Raw genomic sequence first — 24,158 nt, 5'->3', positions numbered from 1 at the left:
AACATGTGAATCTGCAGCGACTAATGCCACGAACAGATGTACACTGGGTAAGTGACATTTTCAATTTCACTTTAGTCAAAGTCATTAATCAATTCAAAACCACTACCATGACCTTGCAGTCATGAATAACCACACCAGTTTAGTAGAATTTTATGAGTTTTATTCCCTATTGGTTACAATTCTAAAAGCAGATGCGTTAATCTCAAAACCAAGAAACATAATAGCATAGTCACGATATGGCAACTTTGATAAGATTTCATTAAGGCGAAAATCACAAACATCATAACACAACGTAAACATAGATCAATTTAACAGAGTGTCAATAACACGTCAGTTCAACAAAGCATAGTTTTGGTCGTTTGTCTATTTGCGTCAGTTTAGTGAACACCTGTCCTAACCACTGATTAGCATTAGCGTGTTGGGCTTCATGCAAAACAATTTAGAACACCAATTTGGAAAACATCTAACTATGGTCTCTGTCAAAATTGAGCAGTTGGTACCTAGAACGGAAAAGCAAACAGACAAATTACATACAATTGCATTGTCATAATTACCCTCCAAAGTTTAGGTCAGCGCACAGGTTCAGTCTTCATCTTCAGGACATCAGTCTAATCGCCATCAGTCATAACTCAGCTCCGGGGCAGAATGGGGTCACTTCCCTCATAAGGAGGTAAAGTGTAATATGGGCAAATCTAAGGGGAGGATGGTTTTAAGTAAACCAACAAGTCACCAATAGCATTCCCTACCTAATTCTAAATGGCTCCCCGTGTGATGGGTTTTTATCCCTTTTTCGTTGTACATTCCCCTAATATTTGATTGGTCCGTGGTTATACCCCACTATCTTTAACCTATTAGAAAATACATTAGGTCATTAATCTTTCACCCCATATTATTTTACAAGTCTCTCATTGGTTCTCCTGTTCGATGTCTTCAGAGGTGGCACGTCCGGTATGATTTCATCTTTCTGTAATTCTTTGCACATCTTTTGGTCAGTAGCTCCATTGTCTTCACCGGTTTGAATGACCTTGTACATTACATTAATCTACACTGTTGCATTTTGTTTATATCATTCTACAAGAAATGAAGAATTCGTGAGAACGGATCTAGCATGGTTACATTCGGCTTCTAGTTAGAAGAAAACCAGAGGTCATGTCCTTTTGCGAGTCAGCATACTGCAAGACAGGAAAAATACATTTAATATGAGACCCAAGCAACTAAGCTTCAGCTCATACTAACTTAAGGCCTACAAGGATTTCAGCACAAATTTGTAATAATGCAATCATTAATAATTAGTATAAAACGTATTCAATATAACATTTTATAAACATTTTAGTCATTATTATTAGTCCACGTATATATTGGCGGCCACTCCCTGTGGCCACATTTCAGGTGCATGTTTAAACAGATACATCGATACAATTACTTAAACGGCATTAGCACACACTAGTTCATAAGCATCTCATGTTAATATGGATTATATAAGCTACGCTCTCTCAAGGCCACTCCTCCGAAAACATCGGAGGCAACAAAAAGCTCCATGTCTGACTCCAGTAAACACCATTTTTCGGAGTCGAAAATTAGAAAATCACTTTCGGGCCGAAACCTTCGTCGGCATCAGCTTTTTCGATCCTGAAAAAGCATGCTCCCGAGCTGAAAAGGCCAGCTTATACAGGGGAACATGGACTTTCAAAAAGACTTGAAGAAAGGCAAAAACCGCTGAAGAGCAGTCTGAAATACAACCAATACTTGAATTTATGGATGAAAAGCAGTCCAGGATCCACATCCATAAGGAAACAGGCAGAATTCAAACAGCACCTCCTCTGAAAACAAAAAGAAAGCTAGCCTTTCAGGAAGAATTGGACACTGTGCAGCCTCCAGAAGGAGAAACCACCACCTCCTCAATCTTCTCCTCCTCATTCTCCTCATCACTCCCCACACCTGCCTACGTCTCCTCCTACTAGCCCTACACCAGTGTAGTCAACCACTCACTCTTGTGACTCACAACAAGCCAATGCTGATCCATGGGACCTTTATGATCCAGATCCCATTCCTACTAATGATTCAGACAGCTATCCCTCTAAACCATCACCACCTGAGGACAGCACTGTCTACAATCAAGTTATAGCTAGGGCTGCAGCATATCATGGTATCACCATGCATCCAGAACCCCTAGAAGAGGATTTCTTATTCAACACCCTGTCCTCAACACACTCTAAATATCAATGCCTTCCCATGCTCCCAGGCATTGTAAAACACGCTGATCAGATATTTAGTGAACCTGCTAAGGCACGTATAATAACACCCAGGATAGAAAAAAAGTATAAACCTGCACCCTCTGACCCTGATTACATCACCCATCAGGTACCTCCAGATTCTGTGGTAGTTAGCACTGCCAGGAAAAGAGCAAACAGTCAGTCATCAGGAGATGCGCCCCAACCTGATAAGGAGAGCAGGAAATTCGATGCCGCAGGGAAAATACTTGGATCCCAGGCAGCAAATCAGTGGAGGATAGCCAACTCACAAGCACTGACAGAGCCCATTGGGACAAGATGGAAGACATAATCCAGCATCTCCCAAAGAACATCAAAAGAGGGCACAACAAGTAGTGGAAGAAGGGCAAGCCATTACTAACAATCAAATACAATCTGCCCTAGATGCAGCAGATACCGCTGCTAGAAGTGTTAATACTGCAGTCACAATACGCAGGCATGCATGGCTCAGATCTTCTGCATTCAAACCAGAAATACAGCAGGCGGTGTTAAATATGTTGTTCAATAAAAAACATATTTTTGGGCCAGAAGTTGACACAACCATAGACAAATTAAAAAAGGATTCTGAAACAGCGAAAGCAATGGGTGCACTCTATTCAGCACCATACAGGGGTGCCTTTTGAAAACCTCAGTTTCGAGGTGGGTTCAGACCACAGACAGCTGAGGCATCCACATCACAAGCAAAACCAACCTATCAACCGCAATACCAAGGGGTTGTTTTAGGGGCACATATAGAAGGCAGTACCCCAGAAATAGAGGGAAATTTCAGGCCTCTAAGCAACCTCCAAAGCACCCAATACAGTGACTTATCTCACTCCCTTCCACTCCACACCTCTTCTGTAGGGGAAAGACTACAACAGTTCCACATAAATTGGCAAAATATTACCACAGACAATTGGGTGCTATCAATTATCCGCAATGGCTATTGCCTAGAATTGATACACACTCCTCCAAATATCCCACCAAGGTCACACAAACTATCCACAGAACACGTCGGTCTGTTGCAAGGAGAGGTTTCAATCTCTACTACTCAAACAAGCAATAGAATTGGTGCCACAATCTCAAAGAGGGACAGGAGCTTACTCACTATATTTTCTAATTCCCCAAAAAGATGGCACCCTCAGGCCAATATTAGTCCTCAGGACCCTCAATCTTTACAGGATGTCATCCCACTACTAAAAAAACAAGATTTAATGACCTCAAAGATGCGTATTTCCATATACCCATCCATCCTGCACACAAAATATCTCAGGTTTGTCATTCAAGGAAAGCACTACCAGTTCAAAGTGTTGCCCTTTGGAATAACAACAGCTCCAAGGGTATTCACAAAGTGCTTAGCAGTAGTCACAGCCTACTTTAGAAGACAACATATACATGTCTTTCCATATCTAGATGATTGGCTAATAAAATGAAACAGTCATACGCAATGCCAAAATCATACGCATTATGTGATACAAACCTTGCACACACTAGGGTTCTCAATAAATTACCAAAAATCACACCTGCAACCAGCACAAATACAACAGTATCTGGGTGCAATACTAAATACTCAGCAAGCTCAAGCATACACAGAGGATACAAGCTTTCCAAAATATAATCACGCAACTACAGACAAATCCACAATATTCTGTCAGATTCGTCCTGAAAATTTTAGGAATGATGGCATCAGGTATTGCAATTGTTCCACGCACAAGACTAAACATGCGGCCCTTACAACAGTGCCTTACACAACAATGGTCACAGGCACACGGTCAACTCCAAGATCTAGTTTTGATAGACCACCAAACATGCATGTCCCTTCAATGGTGGAATTCCACAAATCTAACCAAGGGGTGGCTATTTCAAGACCCTGTCCCTCAGACCATAATTATAACAGATGCATCAGTGATAGGTTGGGGAGCTCACCTAAACAATCACAACATTCAAGGGTAATGGGATGTCAAACACAAACAGCTACACATAAACCACTTGGAGTTATTTTCTGTCTTTCTAGCACTCGGAGCCTTTCAACCTCTTCTCAAACAGAATAATGTTATTATCAAAACAGACAACATGACAACCATGTCCTATCTAAACAAACAGGGAGGACCACACCCATCCCAACTCTCCCTTCTAGCCCAACAAATTTGGAAATGGGAAATTCACAACCCAATTCATCTGTTAACACAATACATTCCACGGACAGACAATCAATTGGCAGATATCCTCAGCAGAAATCACCAACAGACACACGAATGGGAGGTTCATCCTCAAGTACTTCAAAAATACTTTAAAAAATAGGGAACACCAATCATAGATCTGTACGTAACAAGCAAGAACGCAAAATACCAAAACTTTACATCCCCTATCCAAGGGCAACGCTCTATGGATCAGTTGGTCAGGGATATTTGCATACGCTTTTCCCCATCTCCTTCTGTTTCTAGTCAACAAGTTGCGTGAAACTTCACTCAACATGATACTCATAGCACCAACATGGGCACGTCAACCGTGGTACACAACATTTAGATCTGTCAGTAGTACCACACTCTAAACTCCCAGCCAGACCGGATCTGTTGACAAAAAACAAAGATCAAATCAGACATCCAAATCCCAAAACACTCAACCTAGCAATTTGGCTCCTGAGGTCATAGAGTTTGGATATTTACAATTCCCATCAGAATGTATGGAAGTTATTAAGCAAGCAAGAAAACCCACTACTAGACAGTGCTATGCAAATAAATGGAAAACATTTTTATATTATTGTCAATCCAAAAATATTGACCCTCTTACAGCATCAACACACATCATTTAAAACGCATCATTCCACCCAGAACACCACCAGTTCCTTCTTGGAATTTAAATAAAGTTCTTACACGACTTATGGGACCAACATTTGAGCCTATGCACTTGTGTCAAATTCAATTTCTAACATGGAAGGCTGCCTTCCTAGTGGCAATTACTTCTTTAAGAAGAGTAAGTGAAATCCAAGCCTTTACTCTTGAAGAACCATTCTTCCAAGTATACAAGCATAAAGTTGTACTAAGAACAAACCCTAAATTTTTACCAAAAGTGGTATCACCATTTCATATAAATCAAACAGTGGAACTGCCAGTATTCTTCCCACAACCAGATTCTGTGGCAGAAAGAGCTTTACATACATTAGAGATCAAAAGAGCTTTAATGTACTATATAGATAGAACTAAACCGTTTAGAAAAACAACTATTTGTCGCTTTCCAAAAACCTCATACAGGAAATCCCATATCAAAACAAGCTTTAGCATGATGGATTGTAAGATGTATCCAAACATGCTATATTAAAGCAAAAAGACAACTTTTAGTTACTCCTAAAGCACATACCAATGGCTGAAATATGTAAAGCTGCCACTTGGTCAACACCACATTTCTTCACTAAACACTACTGTGTAGACGTATTATCACAACAACAAGCCACAGTAGGCCAAGCTGTACTAAGAACATTATTTCAAACAACTTCAACTCCTACAGGCTAACCACTGCTCTTTTATGGGAGGACAAACTGCTTTGTAGTCTATGCACAGCATGTGTATCTGCAGCTACACATGCCATTGAACGGAAAATGTCACTTACCTAGTGTACATCTGTTCGTGGCATGTTCTGCTGCAGATTCACATGCACCCTCCCACCTACCCGGAAGCCTGTAGTTGTTTAAGTTACAAACATTTGTACATATGTATATACATTTACATTAGCATAGACATCTTTTACTTTGTACCTATATACTCTATCACTCCTTCCTTTACCCTCTGCGGGAAAGCAGTCTAACAATGGAGTTGATGCCCATGCGCAATGGAACCGAAGAGGAGGAGTCACTCGATCCCGTGACTCGAAAACACTTCTTTGAAAAAAAGCAACTTGTAACACTCCGAACCCAACATTAGATGGCAAGGTAATGCACAGCATTTGAATCTGCAGCAGAACATGCCACGAACAGATGTACACTGGGTAAGTAACATTTTCCATACATATATATGTTTGATGGCATGTGTAGCTGCAGATACAGATTCTGTGCATATCCCGCCATCTAGTGTTGGGCTCGGAGTGTTGCAAGTTGTTTTTCTTCAAAGAAGTCTTTTCGAGTCACAAGATCGAGGGACTCCTCCCCTTTCGGCTCCATTGCGCATGGGCGGTGACTCCATCTTAGATTGTTTTCTTTCCGCCATCGGGTTCGGACGTGTCCCTCTTCACTCCGTGTTTCGGTTCGGAAAGTTAGTTAAGTATCGGAAAAATTTGACGGTATTGTTTGCATTCGGTATCGGGTTAGTTATAGCAGATCGACACCGAATTAAAGAAGAGCTCCGGTAGCCCTTCGGGGCTTCTTTCCCCCCCCCCCCCCCCGGGCCTGGTCGGCCCGACCGCGTGCGTCTTCAAGGCTCATGGAACGGACCCCATTCCGCTTCTGCCCCGAATGCCACAATAAGTATCCTTACACAGATCAGCATTTGGTCTGTAATTTGTGTTTGTCTCCCGAACACAAAGAGTATACTAGCGAGGCCTGTCGGGCATTTCGGTCGAAGAAGACGCTACGGGACCGAAGAGCTCGAAGGCTTCAAATGGCATTGACGCTGTTAGGACAACACAACGCCGAAGAAGAGGAGACTTTCTCCATTGCCGACTCGGACGAGGCCGAAAGTGAGCAGCCGACGAAAACCATGAGTAAACCTGCCCCGGCCAAAACTCACGCCAAAATAATGAAGGCCCAGGGGACGCCACCGCCGGCAGGCCATGGCTTAACCCGTAAACTCGGTGACCAACCATCGGCACCGAAAAAGGGCACACACGTGTCGAAGTCATCCGACTCCGGTCGAGATACCGGCACAGAGTATACTCGGCACCGAGATACTGGCTCTGACCAAACTCGACACCGAGATACCGGCTCCGAGCAAAGTCGGCACTGAGAGAGCGGCACCCCAAAACCGAAAAAGGTGGCTTCGGAGCCGAAAAAGACTGTGGAAAAAGTTTTGGTGCCGAAACATCCATCATCGGAGCCGAAACAAAGTTCTTATTCCGAAGAACAAGGCCTTTCAGCACAACTACAAGGCCTTAAATTTGGACAAGAATTAGAGATGGGGGAGCCAGACTATACACAAAGAAGGCTCCATATTCAAAAAGATACAGGGAAAATCAGAACTCTTCCCCCTATTAAAATGAAAAGGAGACCTGCTTTCCAAGACACAGAGAAACAACCAAAAGCAAAGGTGGCGAAAGAAAAAACTCCACCACTTTTTTCGCCACAACCATTGTCACACCACTCACCGCAACTGTCACCAATTGCAACACCCCCTATGATGCAATCTCCAACGCACACAAGGATGACCCAGGATGACCCAGATGCATGGGATCTATATGATGCACCAGTATCTGACAATAGTCCAGACTGCTACCCAGCAAGACCGTCACCACCTGAATACAGTACTGCTTACATGCAGGTGGTGTCCAGAGCAGCTACTTTTCACAATATGGCACTGCATGCTGAACCTATTGAGGATGACTTTTTATTTAACACTTTGTCATCAACACACAGTCAGTACCAGAGTCTGCCAATGTTACCAGGGATATTGAAACACGCAAAACAAGTGTTTCAAGACCCCATCAAAGGCAGAGCCATTACACCTAGGGTGGAAAAAAAGTACAAGCCTCCCCCTGGACCCTGTGTACATCATGCAACAACAAACACCTGACTCAGTGGTAGTAGGCGCAGCACGCAAAAGGGCAAACTCACAAACCTCTGGAGATGCACCACCACCCGACAAAGAAAGTCGAAAGTTTGATGCAGCGGGGAAAAGAGTTGCAGCACAGGCAGCCAATCAATGGTGCATTGCCAATTCACAGGCTTTATTGTCAAGATATGACAGGGCTCATTGGGATGAAATGTAGCACTTTATTGAACATCTTCCCAAAGAGTTTCAAAAGCGTGCACAGCAAGTGGTGGAGGAGGGCCAAAGTATCTCCAACAACCAGATACGATCGGCAATGGACGCAGCGGACACAGCCGCAAGAACTGTGAATACAGGGGTCACTATTCGAAGACACGCATGGATACGCACCTCCAGATTTAAGCCAGAGATCCAACAGGCTGTGCTTAATATGACTTTTAATGGACAGCAGTTGTTTGAGCCGGAGGTGGATACAGCTATAGAGAAGCTGAAGAAGGACACTGACACGGCCAAAGCCATGGGCGCGGTCTACTCCCCACAGAGCAGAGGCACCTTTAGGAAGCCACAATTTAGAGGGGGGTTTCAAGCCCAAAGCACAGAACCCTCAACCTCACAAGCCAGACCCACATACCAGGGCCAGTATCAAAGAGGAGGCTTTCGGGGACAATATAGAGGTGGACAGTTCCCTAAAACCAGAGAGAAATTCCAAAGCCCAAAGACCTCACAAACTAAACAGTGACTTCAATGTCACAAATCCCCTACACATAACACCAGTGGGGGGGAGACTCACAGATTATTACAAAAATTGGGAGGAAATAACAACAGACTCATGGGTCTTAGCCATTATCCAACAGGGTTATTGCATAGAATTCCTACAATTACCACCAAATGTGCCTCCGAGAACACACAACGTGTCCAAACAGCACTTGGATCTATTACAACTAGAAGTCCAAGCGTTATTACAAAAAGAGGCAATAGAACTGGTACCCAACCATCAGAAACGAACAGGTGTCTACTCCCTGTATTTTCTAATACCAAAAAAGGACAAAACACTGAGACCCATATTAGATCTCAGAACACTGAATCTCTACATCAAATCAGATCACTTTCACATGGTGACACTTCAAGACGTGATTCCCTTGCTCAAGCAACAAGACTACATGTCAACATTAGACCTCAAGGATGCTTACTTCCATATACCCATACATCCTTCCCACAGGAAATACTTAAGGTTTGTAATCCAAGGAGTACATTACCAATTAAAAGTGTTACCATTCGGGATAACAACAGCACCAAGGGTATTTACAAAATGCCTTGCAGTAGTAGCTACACATATCAGAAGACAGCACATACACGTATTCCCGTATCTAGACGATTGGTTAATCAAAACCAACACCCAGGAACAGTGTCTTCAACACACAAAATACGTCTTAGAAACCCTTCACAAACTAGGGTTCTCACTAAACTACCAAAAATCACACTTACAACCGTGTCAAATACAACAGTACTGAGGAGCAACAATGAACACAAAAAAGGGATTGCCACTCAAAGTCCACAAAGGGTACAAGCATTCCAAAACGTAATACAAAGCATGCACCCAAACCAAAAATATCAAGTGAAATTAGTGATGAAACTACTAGGCATGATGTCCTCATGCATAGCCATTGTCCCAAACGCAAGATTGCACATGCGGCCCTTACAACAGTGCCTAGCAAAACAATGGACACAAGCACAGGGTCAACTTCAAGATCTAGTGTTGATAGACCGCCAAACAGACACCTCGCTTCATTGGTGGAATCCTATAAATTTAAACCAAGGGCGGCCTTTCCAAGACCCAGTGCCTCAATACGTGATCACAACAGATGCTTCCATGGTAGGGTGGGGAGCACACCTCAACCAACACAGCATCCAGGGACTATGGGACACTCAGCAAAAACATCTTCATATAAATCAACTAGAACTACTAGCAGTGTTTCTAGCGTTGGAAGCATTTCAAACACTAATAGCCCTCAAACACATTCTCGTCAAAACAGACAACATGACAACAATGTACTACTTAAACAAACAGGGAGGGACACACTCATCACAACTGTGTCTCTTAGCACAGAAGATTTGCCATTGGGCGATTCACAATCACATTCGCCTAATAGCGCAATACATCCCAGGGATTAAAAACCAGTTGGCCGACAATCTCAGTCGAGATCACCAACAAATCCACGAATGGGAAATTCAGCCCCAGATACTTCAAACCTACTTCCAAAACTTGGGAACACCGCAAATAGACCTATTTGCAACAAAAGAAAGCGCAAAATGCCAAAACTTCGCATCCAGGTACCCACAGCCTCACTCCAAGGGCAATGCGTTATGGTTGAGTTGATCAGGGATAGTTGCTTACGCTTTTCCCCCTCTCCCACTCCTTCCGTATCTAGTAAACAAATTGAGTCAAAACAAACTCAAACTAATACTAATAGAACCAACTTGGGCACGACTACCTTGGTACACAACACTACTAGACCTGTCAGTAGTGCCTCATATCAAACTACCAAACAGACCAGATCTGTTAACTCAACACAAACAACAAATCAGACCCCCGAATCCAGCATCGCTCAATCTAGCAATCTGGCTCCTGAAGTCTTAGAATTCGGACATCTAGACCTAACACAAGAATGTATGGAGGTCATCAAACAAGCTAGAAAACCTACTACAAGACATTGCTACGCAAATAAATGGAAACGATTTGTTTATTAATGTCATAATAATCAAATTCAACCATTACATGCGTCCGCGAAAAACATTGTAAGCTACTTACTACACTTACAAAAGTCAAACTTAGCTTTCTCATCCATTAAAATACATCTTACAGCAATTTCTGCCTATCTGCAAATTACACATTCAACTTCACTATTTAGAATCCCAGTCATAAAAGCATTTATGGAGAGTCTAAAAAGGATCATTCCACCAAGAACACCACCAGTTCCTTCGTGGAATCTCAATATTGTGTTGACACGACTCATGGGTCCACCATTTGAACCCATGCACTCTTCTGAGATACAATACTTAACATGGAAAGAAGCCTTCCTAATAGCTATCACATCTCTCAGAAGAGTAAGTGAAATACAAGCCTTTACCATACAGGAACCCTTTATACAACTACACAAACATAAAGAGGTTCTACGCACAAATCCCAAATGTTTGCCAAAAGTCATATCACCGTTCCACTTAAACCAAACAGTGGAACTCCCAGTGTTCTTTCCAGAACCAGAATCTGTAGCTGAAAGAGCATTACATACATTAGACATAAAAAGAGCACTATTGTATTACATTGATAGAACCAAACAATTTTGCAAAACAAAACAATTGTTTGTAGCTTTCCAAAAACCTCATGCAGGGGATCCAATATCCAAACAAGGCATTGCCAGATGGATAGATAAGTGTATTCAAACCTGTTATGTTAAAGCAAAGAGAGACCTGCCTATTACACCAAAGGCACACTCCACTAGAAAGAAAGGTGCCACCATGGCCTTTCTAGGAAATATACCAATGACAGAAATCTGTAAGGCAGCCACATGGTCTACGCCTCATACATTCACTAAACATTAGTGTGTGGATGTGTTAACAACACAACAAGCCACAGTAGGACAGGCAGTATTACGAACATTATTTCAAACAACTTCTACTCCTACAGGCTGAACCACCGCTTTTGGGGAGATAACTGCTTACTAGTCTATGCACAGAATGTGTATCTGCAGCTACACATGCCATCGAACTGAAAATGTCACTTACCCAGTGTACATCTGTTCGTGGCATGAGACGCTGCAGATTCACATGCGCCCTCCCACCTCCCCGGGAGCCTTTAGCCGTTATAAATTGACAAAAATAAACTTGTACATTAGTAAACTGGTAAATATAACACTTTTACTCACATTATGTACATACATACTTACTCCATTGCATGGGCACTGTTACTATATACCCAACTCCTACCTCACCCTCTGCGGGGAAAACAATCTAAGATGGAGTCGACACCCACGCGCAATGGAGCCGAAAGGGGAGGAGTCCCTCGATCTCGTGACTCGAAAAGACTTCTTCGAAGAAAAACAACTTGTATCACTCCGAGCCCAACACTAGATGGCAGGATATGCACAGCATGTGAATCTGCAGCGTCTCATGCCACGAACAGATGTACACTGGGTAAGTGACATTTTCTATATGCTTTAGGTCCTCTTAACAAATGTATATATTACTTATTGGTAAATATAAATATATTATTCTATGCTAAACATCTATATAATTCACTGCATACTTTTCATATAACTTATTTTAATAGATGGTTATGGGTCTCTGTTTTATCTATCACAATATGTAAATATTACCATAACTATTTTATCTACAAGTGCTTCACTATTGAAATATTGAGGAAAATATAATATAAAATAGTTATATAAATACACAAATAAATTAGCCTAAAGTAGAACAACATTTGAAAGTCTGACTTTCTAAAATATAACTTTAAACATCTATATATTATTTTCCTTATACATGTATACCCTGTCTATTTACTTATGCATCTATATATTTATTACTTTAATCCTACTGTAGAAGAATAAAAGAACATTTGACTCTCCAGGGCACTAATCTATGTCTCACCCTATCTCAATGTATCCTCTTCCTCCACTCTCTTAGTCATCGCAAACCTCATTCTACTTCTAGACTCTTCCCTCCTCTATTCCACCTTGGATCACCCCAAACCTCATTTTGCTACTATTGTCTCCTAAACAACCCTTTCTAAATTATTCTCTCCTGTATCCCTCCTTTGACTCATCCCAAACCTCATTTTACTACTATGATCTCTTTAATACATTTCTAGAGACTCTTCCATCCTCCACCTCTCCTTATACTGATCCCAAACGTTATCTTACTACTATGATTCCCCGAGTAACACTTTCTAGACTCTTCCCTCTTCTATCCCTCTATTATCCTATTCAATCCAGCTAACAGTCTTGCATGTCTACTGCTCAAATAAACTCATATTTCCCTATACTAAACCGCCACTGATCCTCTTTAGGTTCCTGAGTAGTGTGCTACGCGTCAATAAGCTCTTTGTCGTCTTATCAGGGATAGTAAGCACTAAATAAATACAATTACAACAATACATATGAGTAGCTGGTGATAGCAGCTTCCATCACAGCTGTAACCACTGTAATGATCACAGATACCATTATGACTAGGACAACAGCCGTGCTGACCAGAGCTGTTACCAGAGGAAACATCTTGACTACCACCAAGCCAGAGAAAATAGCAGAGACATCAGTTTTCAAAGTGGCACCACATGGTAGGAACAACAACAAAAGCTGCAGGAGAAACTGCAGTGACCATAGTTGTAACCATAATCAGGAAAACAGCATTGATGAGGGCGGGTACAATAGCAGACACAATGGCAATGACCTCTGCCACCACTACAGTATTGGCCACAGTGTAACCACAACAGGGAAAACAGTATTTATGAGAGTGGGTGCAATAGCAGACATAACAGTAATGACCACTGGCACCACTACAGTAGTGACCATCTTTGCAACCTCAGGGGAAACAATGGCATCAAACAACTGTACCCACAGAGCATACCACTGCTCCCATCCAATCTAGGATGGCATCAACCACAACAGCAAGAACTGCAGCAGCAGTCACGGCAAGAGCTACAACAACAATTAAATTTACCACAACAGAAGCAACCACAATTGCAGCAACAGCAGCAGTCACAGCATCCACTGTAGCAGGAACAAACACAGCAGCCTGCACAGCAGGGACCTCAGTAACAGCTGTTACAACTGCTACTTTGAACACAAAAGGGATCCCAGCAGCAACCACAGCTGCTACCAATGTGTGGACAACAGCAACAACCACTACAAGTAAGACAGGGACAAAAGCAGTGATCACAGTTGTAGCCACAACAGGGACACAAGCAACATCTGTCACAAAAGCAGGAACCACAGCAGCAACAGCTGCCACTGCAGCAGCAACAATAACTACAACCAAGGCCAGGGCCACAGCAGTGACACCAGCTGCCACATTAGCAGAGGGGTAAAGCATTGACAAGAACTGTACCAGATGTGGGGAGCACAGCTGCCACAATTGCACCTACAATAGCATTGACCCTAGCTTCTGCAAGAGCAGGGACAGTGGCATGAGCAGAAGATCTGTGGTCAAAGCCACCACCATAGTAGCAAGCACAGCAGGGACCATAATAGTGACAAAAGCTTCCACCACAATGAGAACCACAGGAACAACTCCAGCTGCCACATTACGGGTGCAGCAGCTGTACCACAGCTGCCACTGTAGCTGGGGTGACAGCAGCAACTACACCTGTAACAATTGCAGGGACTGAAGCAGCAATCACACCAGGAGAAATGACAGCAGCCACTAAAGCAAGGGATACCGGCTGTGACCATAGTGTAACTGCAGAGAGACAGCTGCCTGTGCAGCCAGGCCCATGGCAGTCAAAACAGCTGCCACAGCAGCTACTAGAGACAGCAGCAACAGCTGCCACTGCACTCAGCCCAGCTGTATAGCTGGGACTAAAGCAGCAGCCACATCTACTACCATGACAGGGACCAAAGCAACAATAGATGTCACAATGACTACAACCAAAGCCACATTAGGAGGAGTGACCAAAAGCTGATGCCTCAGCAGTGGACACGGCATCACCATGGAAGAGAAAACAATAGCAATCACCTCCGGTTTCAGAATAGTATGTGCCAAACTAGCAGCTATTGCTGAACCACAACAGTGAACACAGCTGACAGTATGGCAGGGGCAACACCAGCAGCCAGAGACACCTGCAAGGTAGGTACAACAGCAGTGATTTGTAACAGCAGGAACCTGAGGGGCAGAAATGGATGCCACCATAGTAGTCAGTGATTGCCATAACAGCCATCATAGAAACAGGAGGTGGCACAGCAGTAACACAGCTGTATCAACAGCATAGATTACAGCAGCACCCATAGTTGGATTCATAGCAGGTACCATGGCTGTTACAACAGGAACCAAAGCAGTAACATTAGGGACAACAGTATCAACCATACATCTAATCGTGACAACAGCAACAAAAGTTGCATTCCCTACAGCCAGGGTCACAACTATCGTGACCGTATCAGCAGCAACAACAATAGTTGCAAGACCAGCAGGAATTACTGCAGTGACAACAGCATCTATCACAGCTGTAACAACAGCAGAGACCACCGTAGTAACCACAGCTGTAATCTCTGCAATGACAGCAGCTGCCACAATGCCATGGACAGCAGGGTCAAGACAGTAAAACAGCTGCCAGCACAACAGTAGCAACAGCATCCAGAGCAGCAACCACAGATCTTACCACATCACTGGTCACATCTGCTATCACAAGGGGAAACAAATGTCACAGTAGCAGTACCCATAGCTGTCACAACATCAGGGCGAGTGCTGGACCCATAACTAAGGTAATATCAGCTTCCAGCAAGCGTATTGACCACAACTGTCACCATAGCAAGGACAACAACAACGACAGCTGCCACAACAGGAGTAACCACAGTAGTGACATTGGCAGGAACAACAACCACAAAAACCACATTACAACTAGTGCAAAGGCAGGGACACTGTAGTGACCACAATTTAAACTGCTAATGAAAACTACAATGTGATGGGTGGATTAATGCTTACATAAAATTCAACCGCAGATAATTACACTGCACCATATTATAGTCAGCAATATTTTTTTCTGTCTGTGCAACAGTACAGAAAGGGACTAGTCATATGCCTTGGCTACAAAAGGAACCGTCCACCCTAAACTGCTAAGCCGTGTTCTATTTGAATGGAAACACAAGCGACCCCAGACCTGTTTCCACTGGCTTGCTGGACCTCATCACAGGGTACAACTCGAGTCCTGTGGCACAGTGTGATGTTTGTACTTAAGGTGTCTCACTGAGAAAAACAAACTTGCATTGCAAAGTAAATGTCTGCCTTTAATGTGCTAGCGTATGTAAACAGAGGTGTTCTGTAATGTACACAGACTATTTGTGCCATGTCTCTGTGCAGCGTGATTCTTTCTTTGCCTCTTATGTCAATCCCCTGATTTTTATTCACCAAGCTTGTGGGGCCATACAACATATTACACAGTGACATAGCACACATAGTTTGTGCTGAATGCCTGCGTTTGCGTACTTCAGCACATAAGAACCAGCTCTTCTGCTTTTGCTGGTGTTGTTGTTTTATACGCTGTGGCAGTTAACTGTTATATATTTTTTGCGCGATCATTACAATTCTACGATGGTGATGTTTGAACTTGACATAGGATAAATTTACTCTTCTAAGTGTGGGATTAATGTAGATTCTCATTTTCATTTGAGTAATGATGTTGACTACAGTAGTTTACAGTGTTTTGTTTACTGAGGCATTAGTTTCTCCTGCAGACATACGAGTTCAAATACTACCTAGCACATTTCCGCTCTCATTCTTGGGTAGGCAAATTCAACCTATAACAGTGGCTGGGTTTTATGATGATTAAGCGTGAGCTCAGTTTTCATAGGAAAGCAACTCTCGACTGTTGCTCGTAGGGGTTTCACTGTATGTGCAGTGGAGGATGCATCGGTTGGAGTAAGAGCTCATCTTTAATGATATAGGGAGATGAGCAGTAAATGTTTTCTTGTGGAACTCTTCATGCCTCAGTTTAGGCAATCCAGGCCTTGATTTGGTAAAAGACCTTCAGGTAATTTCTGTGCCAGAAAGTCTTGCAATTGCTTGGCACAAACGTTGAGCAGAGGGAGTGTTTGGACAGAGCTTTGAGTTTTAAAAGTTCTCCCAAAGACTGTCACTGTGCTGAGTAATGTGACGTGTGGTATTGAAAGGAGTGAACTAAATAATTGTATGTTGAGAAGTTTTGTCAGTTAAATAGTGTGCTTCAGACTGGGGAAGACGAGAACTGTTGATTTAGAAAATGTCATGTAATGTTGTGTGTCTCTTTTTCTCCACATGGATAAAGGCTGATTGCCAATTGCACCTGAAAAAGGTAGTGCTGAAGTTGTGAAATAATTTGCTGTTTTATAGTTGTTTTAAGTTACATGGTAGATGTGAGGAGTGGGAGATGAATTATGTATTATTATTTTTAATTTGGATAATCAGAACAATTAGCTTTTAAATGGCCACATGTTAATGGATGGAGGCATTGACTAGGTTCATAATCCGAGGATTCACTACAGCAGGAAAAAACACTGTAGTACAGTGTGATTGAAAACCATATTGTCTTAGACTGAATTTCAAGTGAGGCTCCAAATTTGTTAGTTACTTGGTCAATAGTTAAGTCCTAGGGCTTCTGTTATTTATATAGATAATTCAACTGTGGCCTACGTTGGAAAGCAATGATATCGATTGCAAGCTCTACTAAAAGTACCAGCGCTCATTGTTTTTTCAGCAGTGCCACTTCATGTGCATTCCCGACACCTGTGCTCCTTGATGTACTATCAAGACTTCCTGTAAACTACAGTGCATTGATATTAATTACTGGGTGAAAGCTCGGGCTGGTCAGTTTGTGGTCATAGAACATTTCTAGCAAATTGCTTTAATTGACCAGCTTTTCTTGTATTCCCAGGCACAGGGACGAATATTTGGAAAGCTGAAAGAGGAAAACTTCTTTAATCCAAAGGAAGAGGTTAAACTCGAAGCTCACATTAAGGTGCCTTCCTCTGCTGCTGGACGAGTAATTGGGAAGGGTGGCAAAACGGTATGTTGCATATCATTTCTTTTTTTATGTAACCTCAAATCACCAGAAAAACAAAACCAGTCAGTTATCAAATATCAATACAGTACATAAAGAAGCAAGCAATACAAAATAAATACTTTGATTTAGTCTAAAATGGTAACTGTGTACATTAGCAGCAATGTTGGATTTATCAAATCCTTTCCCTTCTGACCTCTGATAAGAAGCATATTGTGCCCAAGTGCAGGATTTGAAAGATTTCACTGTCGTGGTGGAGGTGATTTGATTGCCTCCCCTCATGGTTTATTGATTCAGAAATCTTTGTACGTAGTCTAAAAGCAATATTTTATTTTTCACTGTGATTGTTTGAGGGACTACATGCAAAGCATTGGTTATGGAGGCAAATAAATGACCATCCCTGAAATAGCCAAAATGTCTATTTTCAGATAGGTACCAGTTTGCCTGTAGACTGTTATCTACTGCTGCTCTATTATAGTCACTGATACGTGTTGTTGTCAGGAAACAATCATTTATTCCAATTAACCCAGGTAATAGAACAGGTTATTACATCTTTGTTAGTAGTGTGAGCAGTTTCGGGTACCTTCAGTGTAAGAAGTCCCCATCAGGGCTTCCCCTGGTTCAGAAAAGTGTGGTGAGCTTGTGTGAGAGACCGCAGCCAAGTTGCTTGTGTTTTAGTGCACATTATCGCACCTGGCAAAACCTGACTCCAGGTGAATTTGTTGGGTGTGAAAATTATGACCTGTTGCCTGCAAAAATGAGGTATGGCATGGTTTTTGAGCTTGGTGCACCAAAATCATCATATATTGATATTTACCTAGACTTGGTTAATTGCTGGAGGTTTGATTTATAGAAATTTGCCTTTGGAAGAATTGTGGAAGAGCAGTTTTTGGTGCACAACTAGGATTTCTGGTATATGAGGTAACTAGAGTTACTCCACCAATCGGATTTTAATAGGCCACATGTAATGAGGGCCTCATTGTATGTGGTATTTATATTTTCAAATCCATGTGTAGCTGTAGATACACATGCTCTGCATAAATTAGCCATCTAGTGATGGGCTTGGAGTGGTACAGCTTGTTTTCTTCAAAGAATCTTTTCGAGTCATGGGATCGAGTGACTCCTCCTCTCAGTAATAGTCTGCATGGGCATCGAGTCCTTTGTTAGATTGTTTTCTCTCCGCTGTCGGGTTCAGGCATGTGTTCCTCTTGCTTCGAGTTCTCGGCTCGATCCAGTCCTAAACCCGCTTCTCTCCGTCTTCCTTTCCCCCAACCACAATGAGCAAACCTGTGATGCCCGTCAATTGTTTCGGTCCAAAAAGATGCTTTGCAACAGAAGAGCTCTTTGACTTGAAATGGCATCTTGGACTCCAGATGACACACCAGACATTTTCAGGGAGGAGCATGCAGAGGAGGAACCACAAGAAGAAAATACTTTTTCTATTCAGGATTCTGTCTAGGATGTTCAGTCTGACAGAGTCAGGAGCTGCAGTCGGCGCAGACCGTGAGTACAAAGGCTTCTGCAGCCACAACCAAGATTGTAAAACTCACAATTAAAGAGGTCTCTAGTCCGCCACTGCCTTCCGGGATTGGTCGGAGGTGAGAAAATTCTTTGGATGCCCTGACCTTCGGCTCGGCAACGAAAAAAGTAAAAGTTAAAAACTTCAGCATCGATGTCGGGCGCGAAAACCACCTCGGCACCGACTCAACCAACTGTGTACCCTGCTTTGGTGCAGACCACTTCAGTACCAACCAAAAAACGTCCCTCCACTGCTTCGGTGCCAACACCTCCTCACTGATCAATAACTTCGGAGCCGAAAAAAATTAAAAAAGACTGTTTCTACTCCAGCAAATTCTGAGCAGTCATCTACCAGCCCTTGATCAGTGGAGCCAATTTTAGAAGTCATGGACTGACTTCATATTCAAGAGGGAACAGGTCGCATTCTAGACACCCTATCCCTACAGAAAGTAAATTGACTTTCCAGGAGGCTCTTGAACCTCTCCGCCTTCAAAAAAGGTTTCCCAACAAAAGACACCATCTTTTTCTCAGCCTTCTCCTCCATCCTTTCCACCTCCACCTCCTTCTCCAGCTCCGCCAAACTCAAGGTTTACACCACCAAGTTCACCTCCACATGACACAGGAGATACACTATATGACCCAGAGCCCTGGGATACATATGATCCGTATCCTATTACACCTAATGATCCAGATCTCTCCTCAACTAGATCATCACCACCTGAGGATTCCACCTCATATCAGCAAGTCATCGCTAGGGCAGCTGCATTTTATAATGTGACAAAGCACACAGATCCTATTGAGGAAGGTTTTTTGACTCCCTCGCAGCAATACATAAATAAAAGTCAATTCCTGCCAATGCTCCCAGGCATGCTTTGGCATGCTGATGAGATCTTAAAGGAGCCAGTTCGAGCACGTATTATCACTCAAAGAGTGGATAAAAAAATATAAGGCTGCACCCAGAGATCCTCTGCTTATAAAGGCACAAATTCCACCAGATTCTAGTGTTGCATCAACAGTATGCAAAATAGCCAGTCTACAGGAGACACTCACCCTCCTGATAAAGAAAGTAAAAAATTAGATGCGGCAATTAGAATGGTGGCAGCTCAAGCAGCCAACCATTGGCGCATTGCGAACGCACAGTCTCTACTACCATGCTATGACAGAGTGCACTAGGATGCAATGGAAGAGCTCCTTCAGTACCCCTTCAAAAATTGTAGTAGAAGGGCAAACCATCACAAACAATTCCATCAGATGCACCTTAGGTGCTGCTGATACAGCTGCACGCAGTGTTAATACTAGCGTCATTATTAGGCGCCGTGCTTGGCTCGGGGGTGCTCTAGTTTAAGCCAGATATTCAGCAGGCAGTCCTAAACTTGCCCTTTGTTAAGGAGCAGCTTTTTGGCCCACAAGTAGACCCCAGCTTCTTAAAAAAAAACAAATAACAAACCCGCTAAAGCAATGGGGTCCTCCAAGCCACAGCAGAGTGTGCACTTTTCGATGCCCAGGTTTCGCAAGAGGGTTTAGGTCATCTTTTACGGACCAGTCTGCCACACAAGCCAAAACATCCTCTCAATCTTATACACAAGGATTTTATAGAGGTTCCTACAGAGGACACAACAATATAGGCAAGCCATCAACCTCTGGAGGCTCCACCTCTTCTGCTAAACAATGACTCTCTCCAGCTTACACCACCACACACCACTCCAGTAGGCAAAATAATTCAACTCTTTTATCAACAGTGGTCAGACACCACCACCGACCAATAGGTTCTTTCCATTATCCAAAATGGTTATTGACTGGAGCTCATTTCCACTCCCCCGATCATTCTTCCTCACAATCACAAACTCTCACAAGAACATCTCACACTTCTTAAAGAGGAAGTGCAGTGTCCTCTCCTCAAAGGGGCCATAGAGCCAGTGCCATTAAAACATCAAGACATTAGACTATTTTCCCTGTACTTTCTTAATCCGAAAAAAAAAAATCTGAGATTTCTCAGACCCTTAAAACATACATTATCTCAGAGCATTTCCATATGGTCACTCTTTAAGATGTCATTCCCGTCTTCAACAAGGTGATTTTATGACAGCATTAAATCTAAAGGATGCATATTTTCACATTCCTATTCATCCAGCACAACGCAAATACCTCAGATTCTTGTTTGCAGGAAAACATTATCAGTTCAAGGTGTTAACTTTTGGGGTCACAACCACTCCCACAGTATTACCAAATGGCTTGCATTGGTTGCCGAACACCTCAGGAGACAACTCATTTATGTCTTCCCTGACTTGGACGACTGGCTTATCAAAGCCTGTATGCTTCAATAGTGTCACCAGCACACTCTGCTCACAATCAATCTCTTACACACTTTAGGATTCACAATCAGTTACCTCAAGTCACATCTTCAACCACTCCAGATACAACCTTATCAAGGGGTAGTTCTCAATACACAATTGGGCCTAGCGTTTCTCAGCTCAGCACAGATGCAAACCTTTCACTCATTTATCTCTCATCTAACAGAGAAACATTCATACACAGTGAAAACATTGTTGCACCTCCTAGGCATGATGGCATCCTGTATTGCCATTGTAACCCATGCCAGACTTCACATGCGTCTCCTACCGCAATGTCTCTCATCAGTTGTCTCAGGCACAGGGCCAGTTGGAGGATCTAGTGGTGTTGGACCGCCACACTCTTCACTCTCTGCAATGGTGGAACACCACTAACCTTATGAAAGGGCAACCCTTCCCATACCCTGTACCTCAGGTCATTCTCAGCACAGATGCATCACCCACAGCTTGGGGAGCTCATCTCCACAACCTCACAGTGCAAGGTCTTTCGAATATTACTCACCAGTCCTTACATATCAACTACTTGGAGCTTCAAGCAGTCTTCCTAGCAATGAAGGTGTTCCTTCTGCACTTGCAACACAAGGTAGTTCTAGTACGGACAGACAACATGACTGCCATGTCCTATCTTCAAAAACAGGGGGGACACGTTCATCCAGCTATCCCATTTGGCACAAGTGATACGGAAATGGGCAACTCATCACAACATTCACATAGTAGCGCAGTATCTCCCAGGAACACTCAATCAGTTTGCAGACCTGCTCAGCAGGATGCTGCAACAAGTCCACAAAAGGGATCTCTACCCTCAGGTCCTTCATCAGTACTTCCAAAAATGGGGAAGAGCTCAAATAGACCGTTTTGCCGCTGCTCAAAATGCGAAAACTTTGCATCCAGGTACCCTCATCATCAGTCCAAAGGCAAAACTCTATGGATGAGCTGGTCAGGGATATTTGCTTACGCTTCTCTGCCTCTTCCACTCAATCCGTTTCTAGTTTGGAAACTCAGACAATCTTCACCATGATACTTGTAGCACCCACATGGGCACAACAGCCATGGTTTATAACACTTCTGGAACTCTCACTAGTTCCGCACTAAAAGCTCCCCAACAGGCTGGACCTTTCTAACACAAAATCAAGGGCAAACATCCAGACCCCAAGTCACTCTAATTAGCAATATGGCTACTGAGGTCATAGAATTTGGATATTTACAATTACCCCAAGAGTGTATGGATATTCTTAAAGAGGTGTGTAGACCTACAACAAGACAGTGTTACGCTGCAAAGTGGAAACGCTTTGTCTGCTATTGTCAAATGAAAAACATTGATCCTCTCAAGCCAGCGGTTCAAGCAATTATCTTTTACCTACTGCATTTTCAAAGAGCAAATTTAGCTTACACATCTATTAGACTTCATTTAGCAGCTATAGCATACATCTTTTTTTACGGTTCCTGTCATAAAAGCATTTATGGCAGGACTTGAGACATTCCACCAAGAGTTCCTTCGGCACCCTCTTGGAACCTTAACATTGTTCTCACAAGGCTCATGGGTCTGCCTTTTGAGCCACTACATGCATGTCCCTTATAATTCCTATAATGGAAAGTAGCTTTTCTTGTGGCCATCACTTCCCTTAAATGTGTCAGTGGGCTCCAGGCTTTAACACTGGAAGAACCATTCTTCCAGATTCACATAGATAAAAAAAATGTTCAGAACTAACCCTAAATTTCTCCCAAAGGTTGTTTCACAATTCCATATTAATCAAACAATTGAACTACCAGTTTTCTTCCCCAACCAGATTCTGTGCCGGGAAGGGCTCTACACACCATTGACTTTAAAAGAGTCCTGATGTAGTACATAGATCGAACCAAACAGCTCAGGAAAACTAAACAACTTTTTGTGGCTTCTTCAATACTCCATAAAGGAAACCCTATATCAAAAACAGGTATAGATAGGTTGATAGTTAACTGTATTCAAACTTGCTATGCAAAAGCAAAACATCAGGTTCGATGGCATCTGTCGCTGTAGATACGCATGTTCTGCAATAGCTCGCCATCTGGTGTTGGGCCGGAGTGTTACAAGTTGTTTTTCTTCGAAGAAGTCTTTCGAGTCACGGGACCGAGTGACTCCTCCTTTTGTCTCCATTGCGCATGGGCGTCGACTCCATCTTCGATTGTTTTTTTTCCGCCATCGGGTTCGGACGTGTTCCTGTCGCTCCGAGTTTCGGAACAGAAAAAATAGTTAATTTCGGAAGATTTTCGTCGGTATTGTTGCGTTCGGGATCGGCGTACTTACATTCAACACCGCATCGAAGATCGAAGAGCTCCGGTGCCCTTCGGGGTAGTTTTTCGATCCTCCGTCGGGGCCTGGTCGGCCCGACCGCGTGCTGAGGAACGCCGATGGAACGGACCCCTTTCCGTTTCTGCCCCAAATGCCACAATAAATACCCCTACACAGACCAACACTTGGTCTGCAACCTGTGCCTGTCACCTGAGCACAGCGAAGACACCTGCGAGGCCTGTCGTGCGTTCCGGTCCCGAAAAACACTCCGAGACCGTCGAGCCAGAAGACTTCAAATGGCGTCCGCACCGACAGCCCGACGGGAGTTCGAGGAACAGG

The 24,158-nt window shown here is 43.1% G+C and overlaps 1 protein-coding gene across 1 annotated transcript in view; it reads left to right on the top strand.

Annotated features, from left to right (window-relative positions):
* Positions 1-24,158, top strand: part of IGF2BP2 (insulin like growth factor 2 mRNA binding protein 2) — a 479,778-nt gene that overhangs the window by 359,246 nt on the left and 96,374 nt on the right. Inside the window, exon 14 of the mRNA XM_069225797.1 lies at positions 17,559-17,690. Within this exon, the coding sequence (XP_069081898.1) occupies positions 17,559-17,690 (132 nt within the window). The remainder of the gene's footprint in view (positions 1-17,558; positions 17,691-24,158) is intronic.

The sequence above is a fragment of the Pleurodeles waltl genome, chromosome 3_1, assembly GCF_031143425.1.
Source record: "Pleurodeles waltl isolate 20211129_DDA chromosome 3_1, aPleWal1.hap1.20221129, whole genome shotgun sequence".
Taxonomy (NCBI): domain Eukaryota; kingdom Metazoa; phylum Chordata; class Amphibia; order Caudata; family Salamandridae; genus Pleurodeles; species Pleurodeles waltl.
The sequence above is the reverse complement of the archived record's forward strand: the minus strand, read 5'-3'. Positions and strand labels throughout refer to the sequence as shown.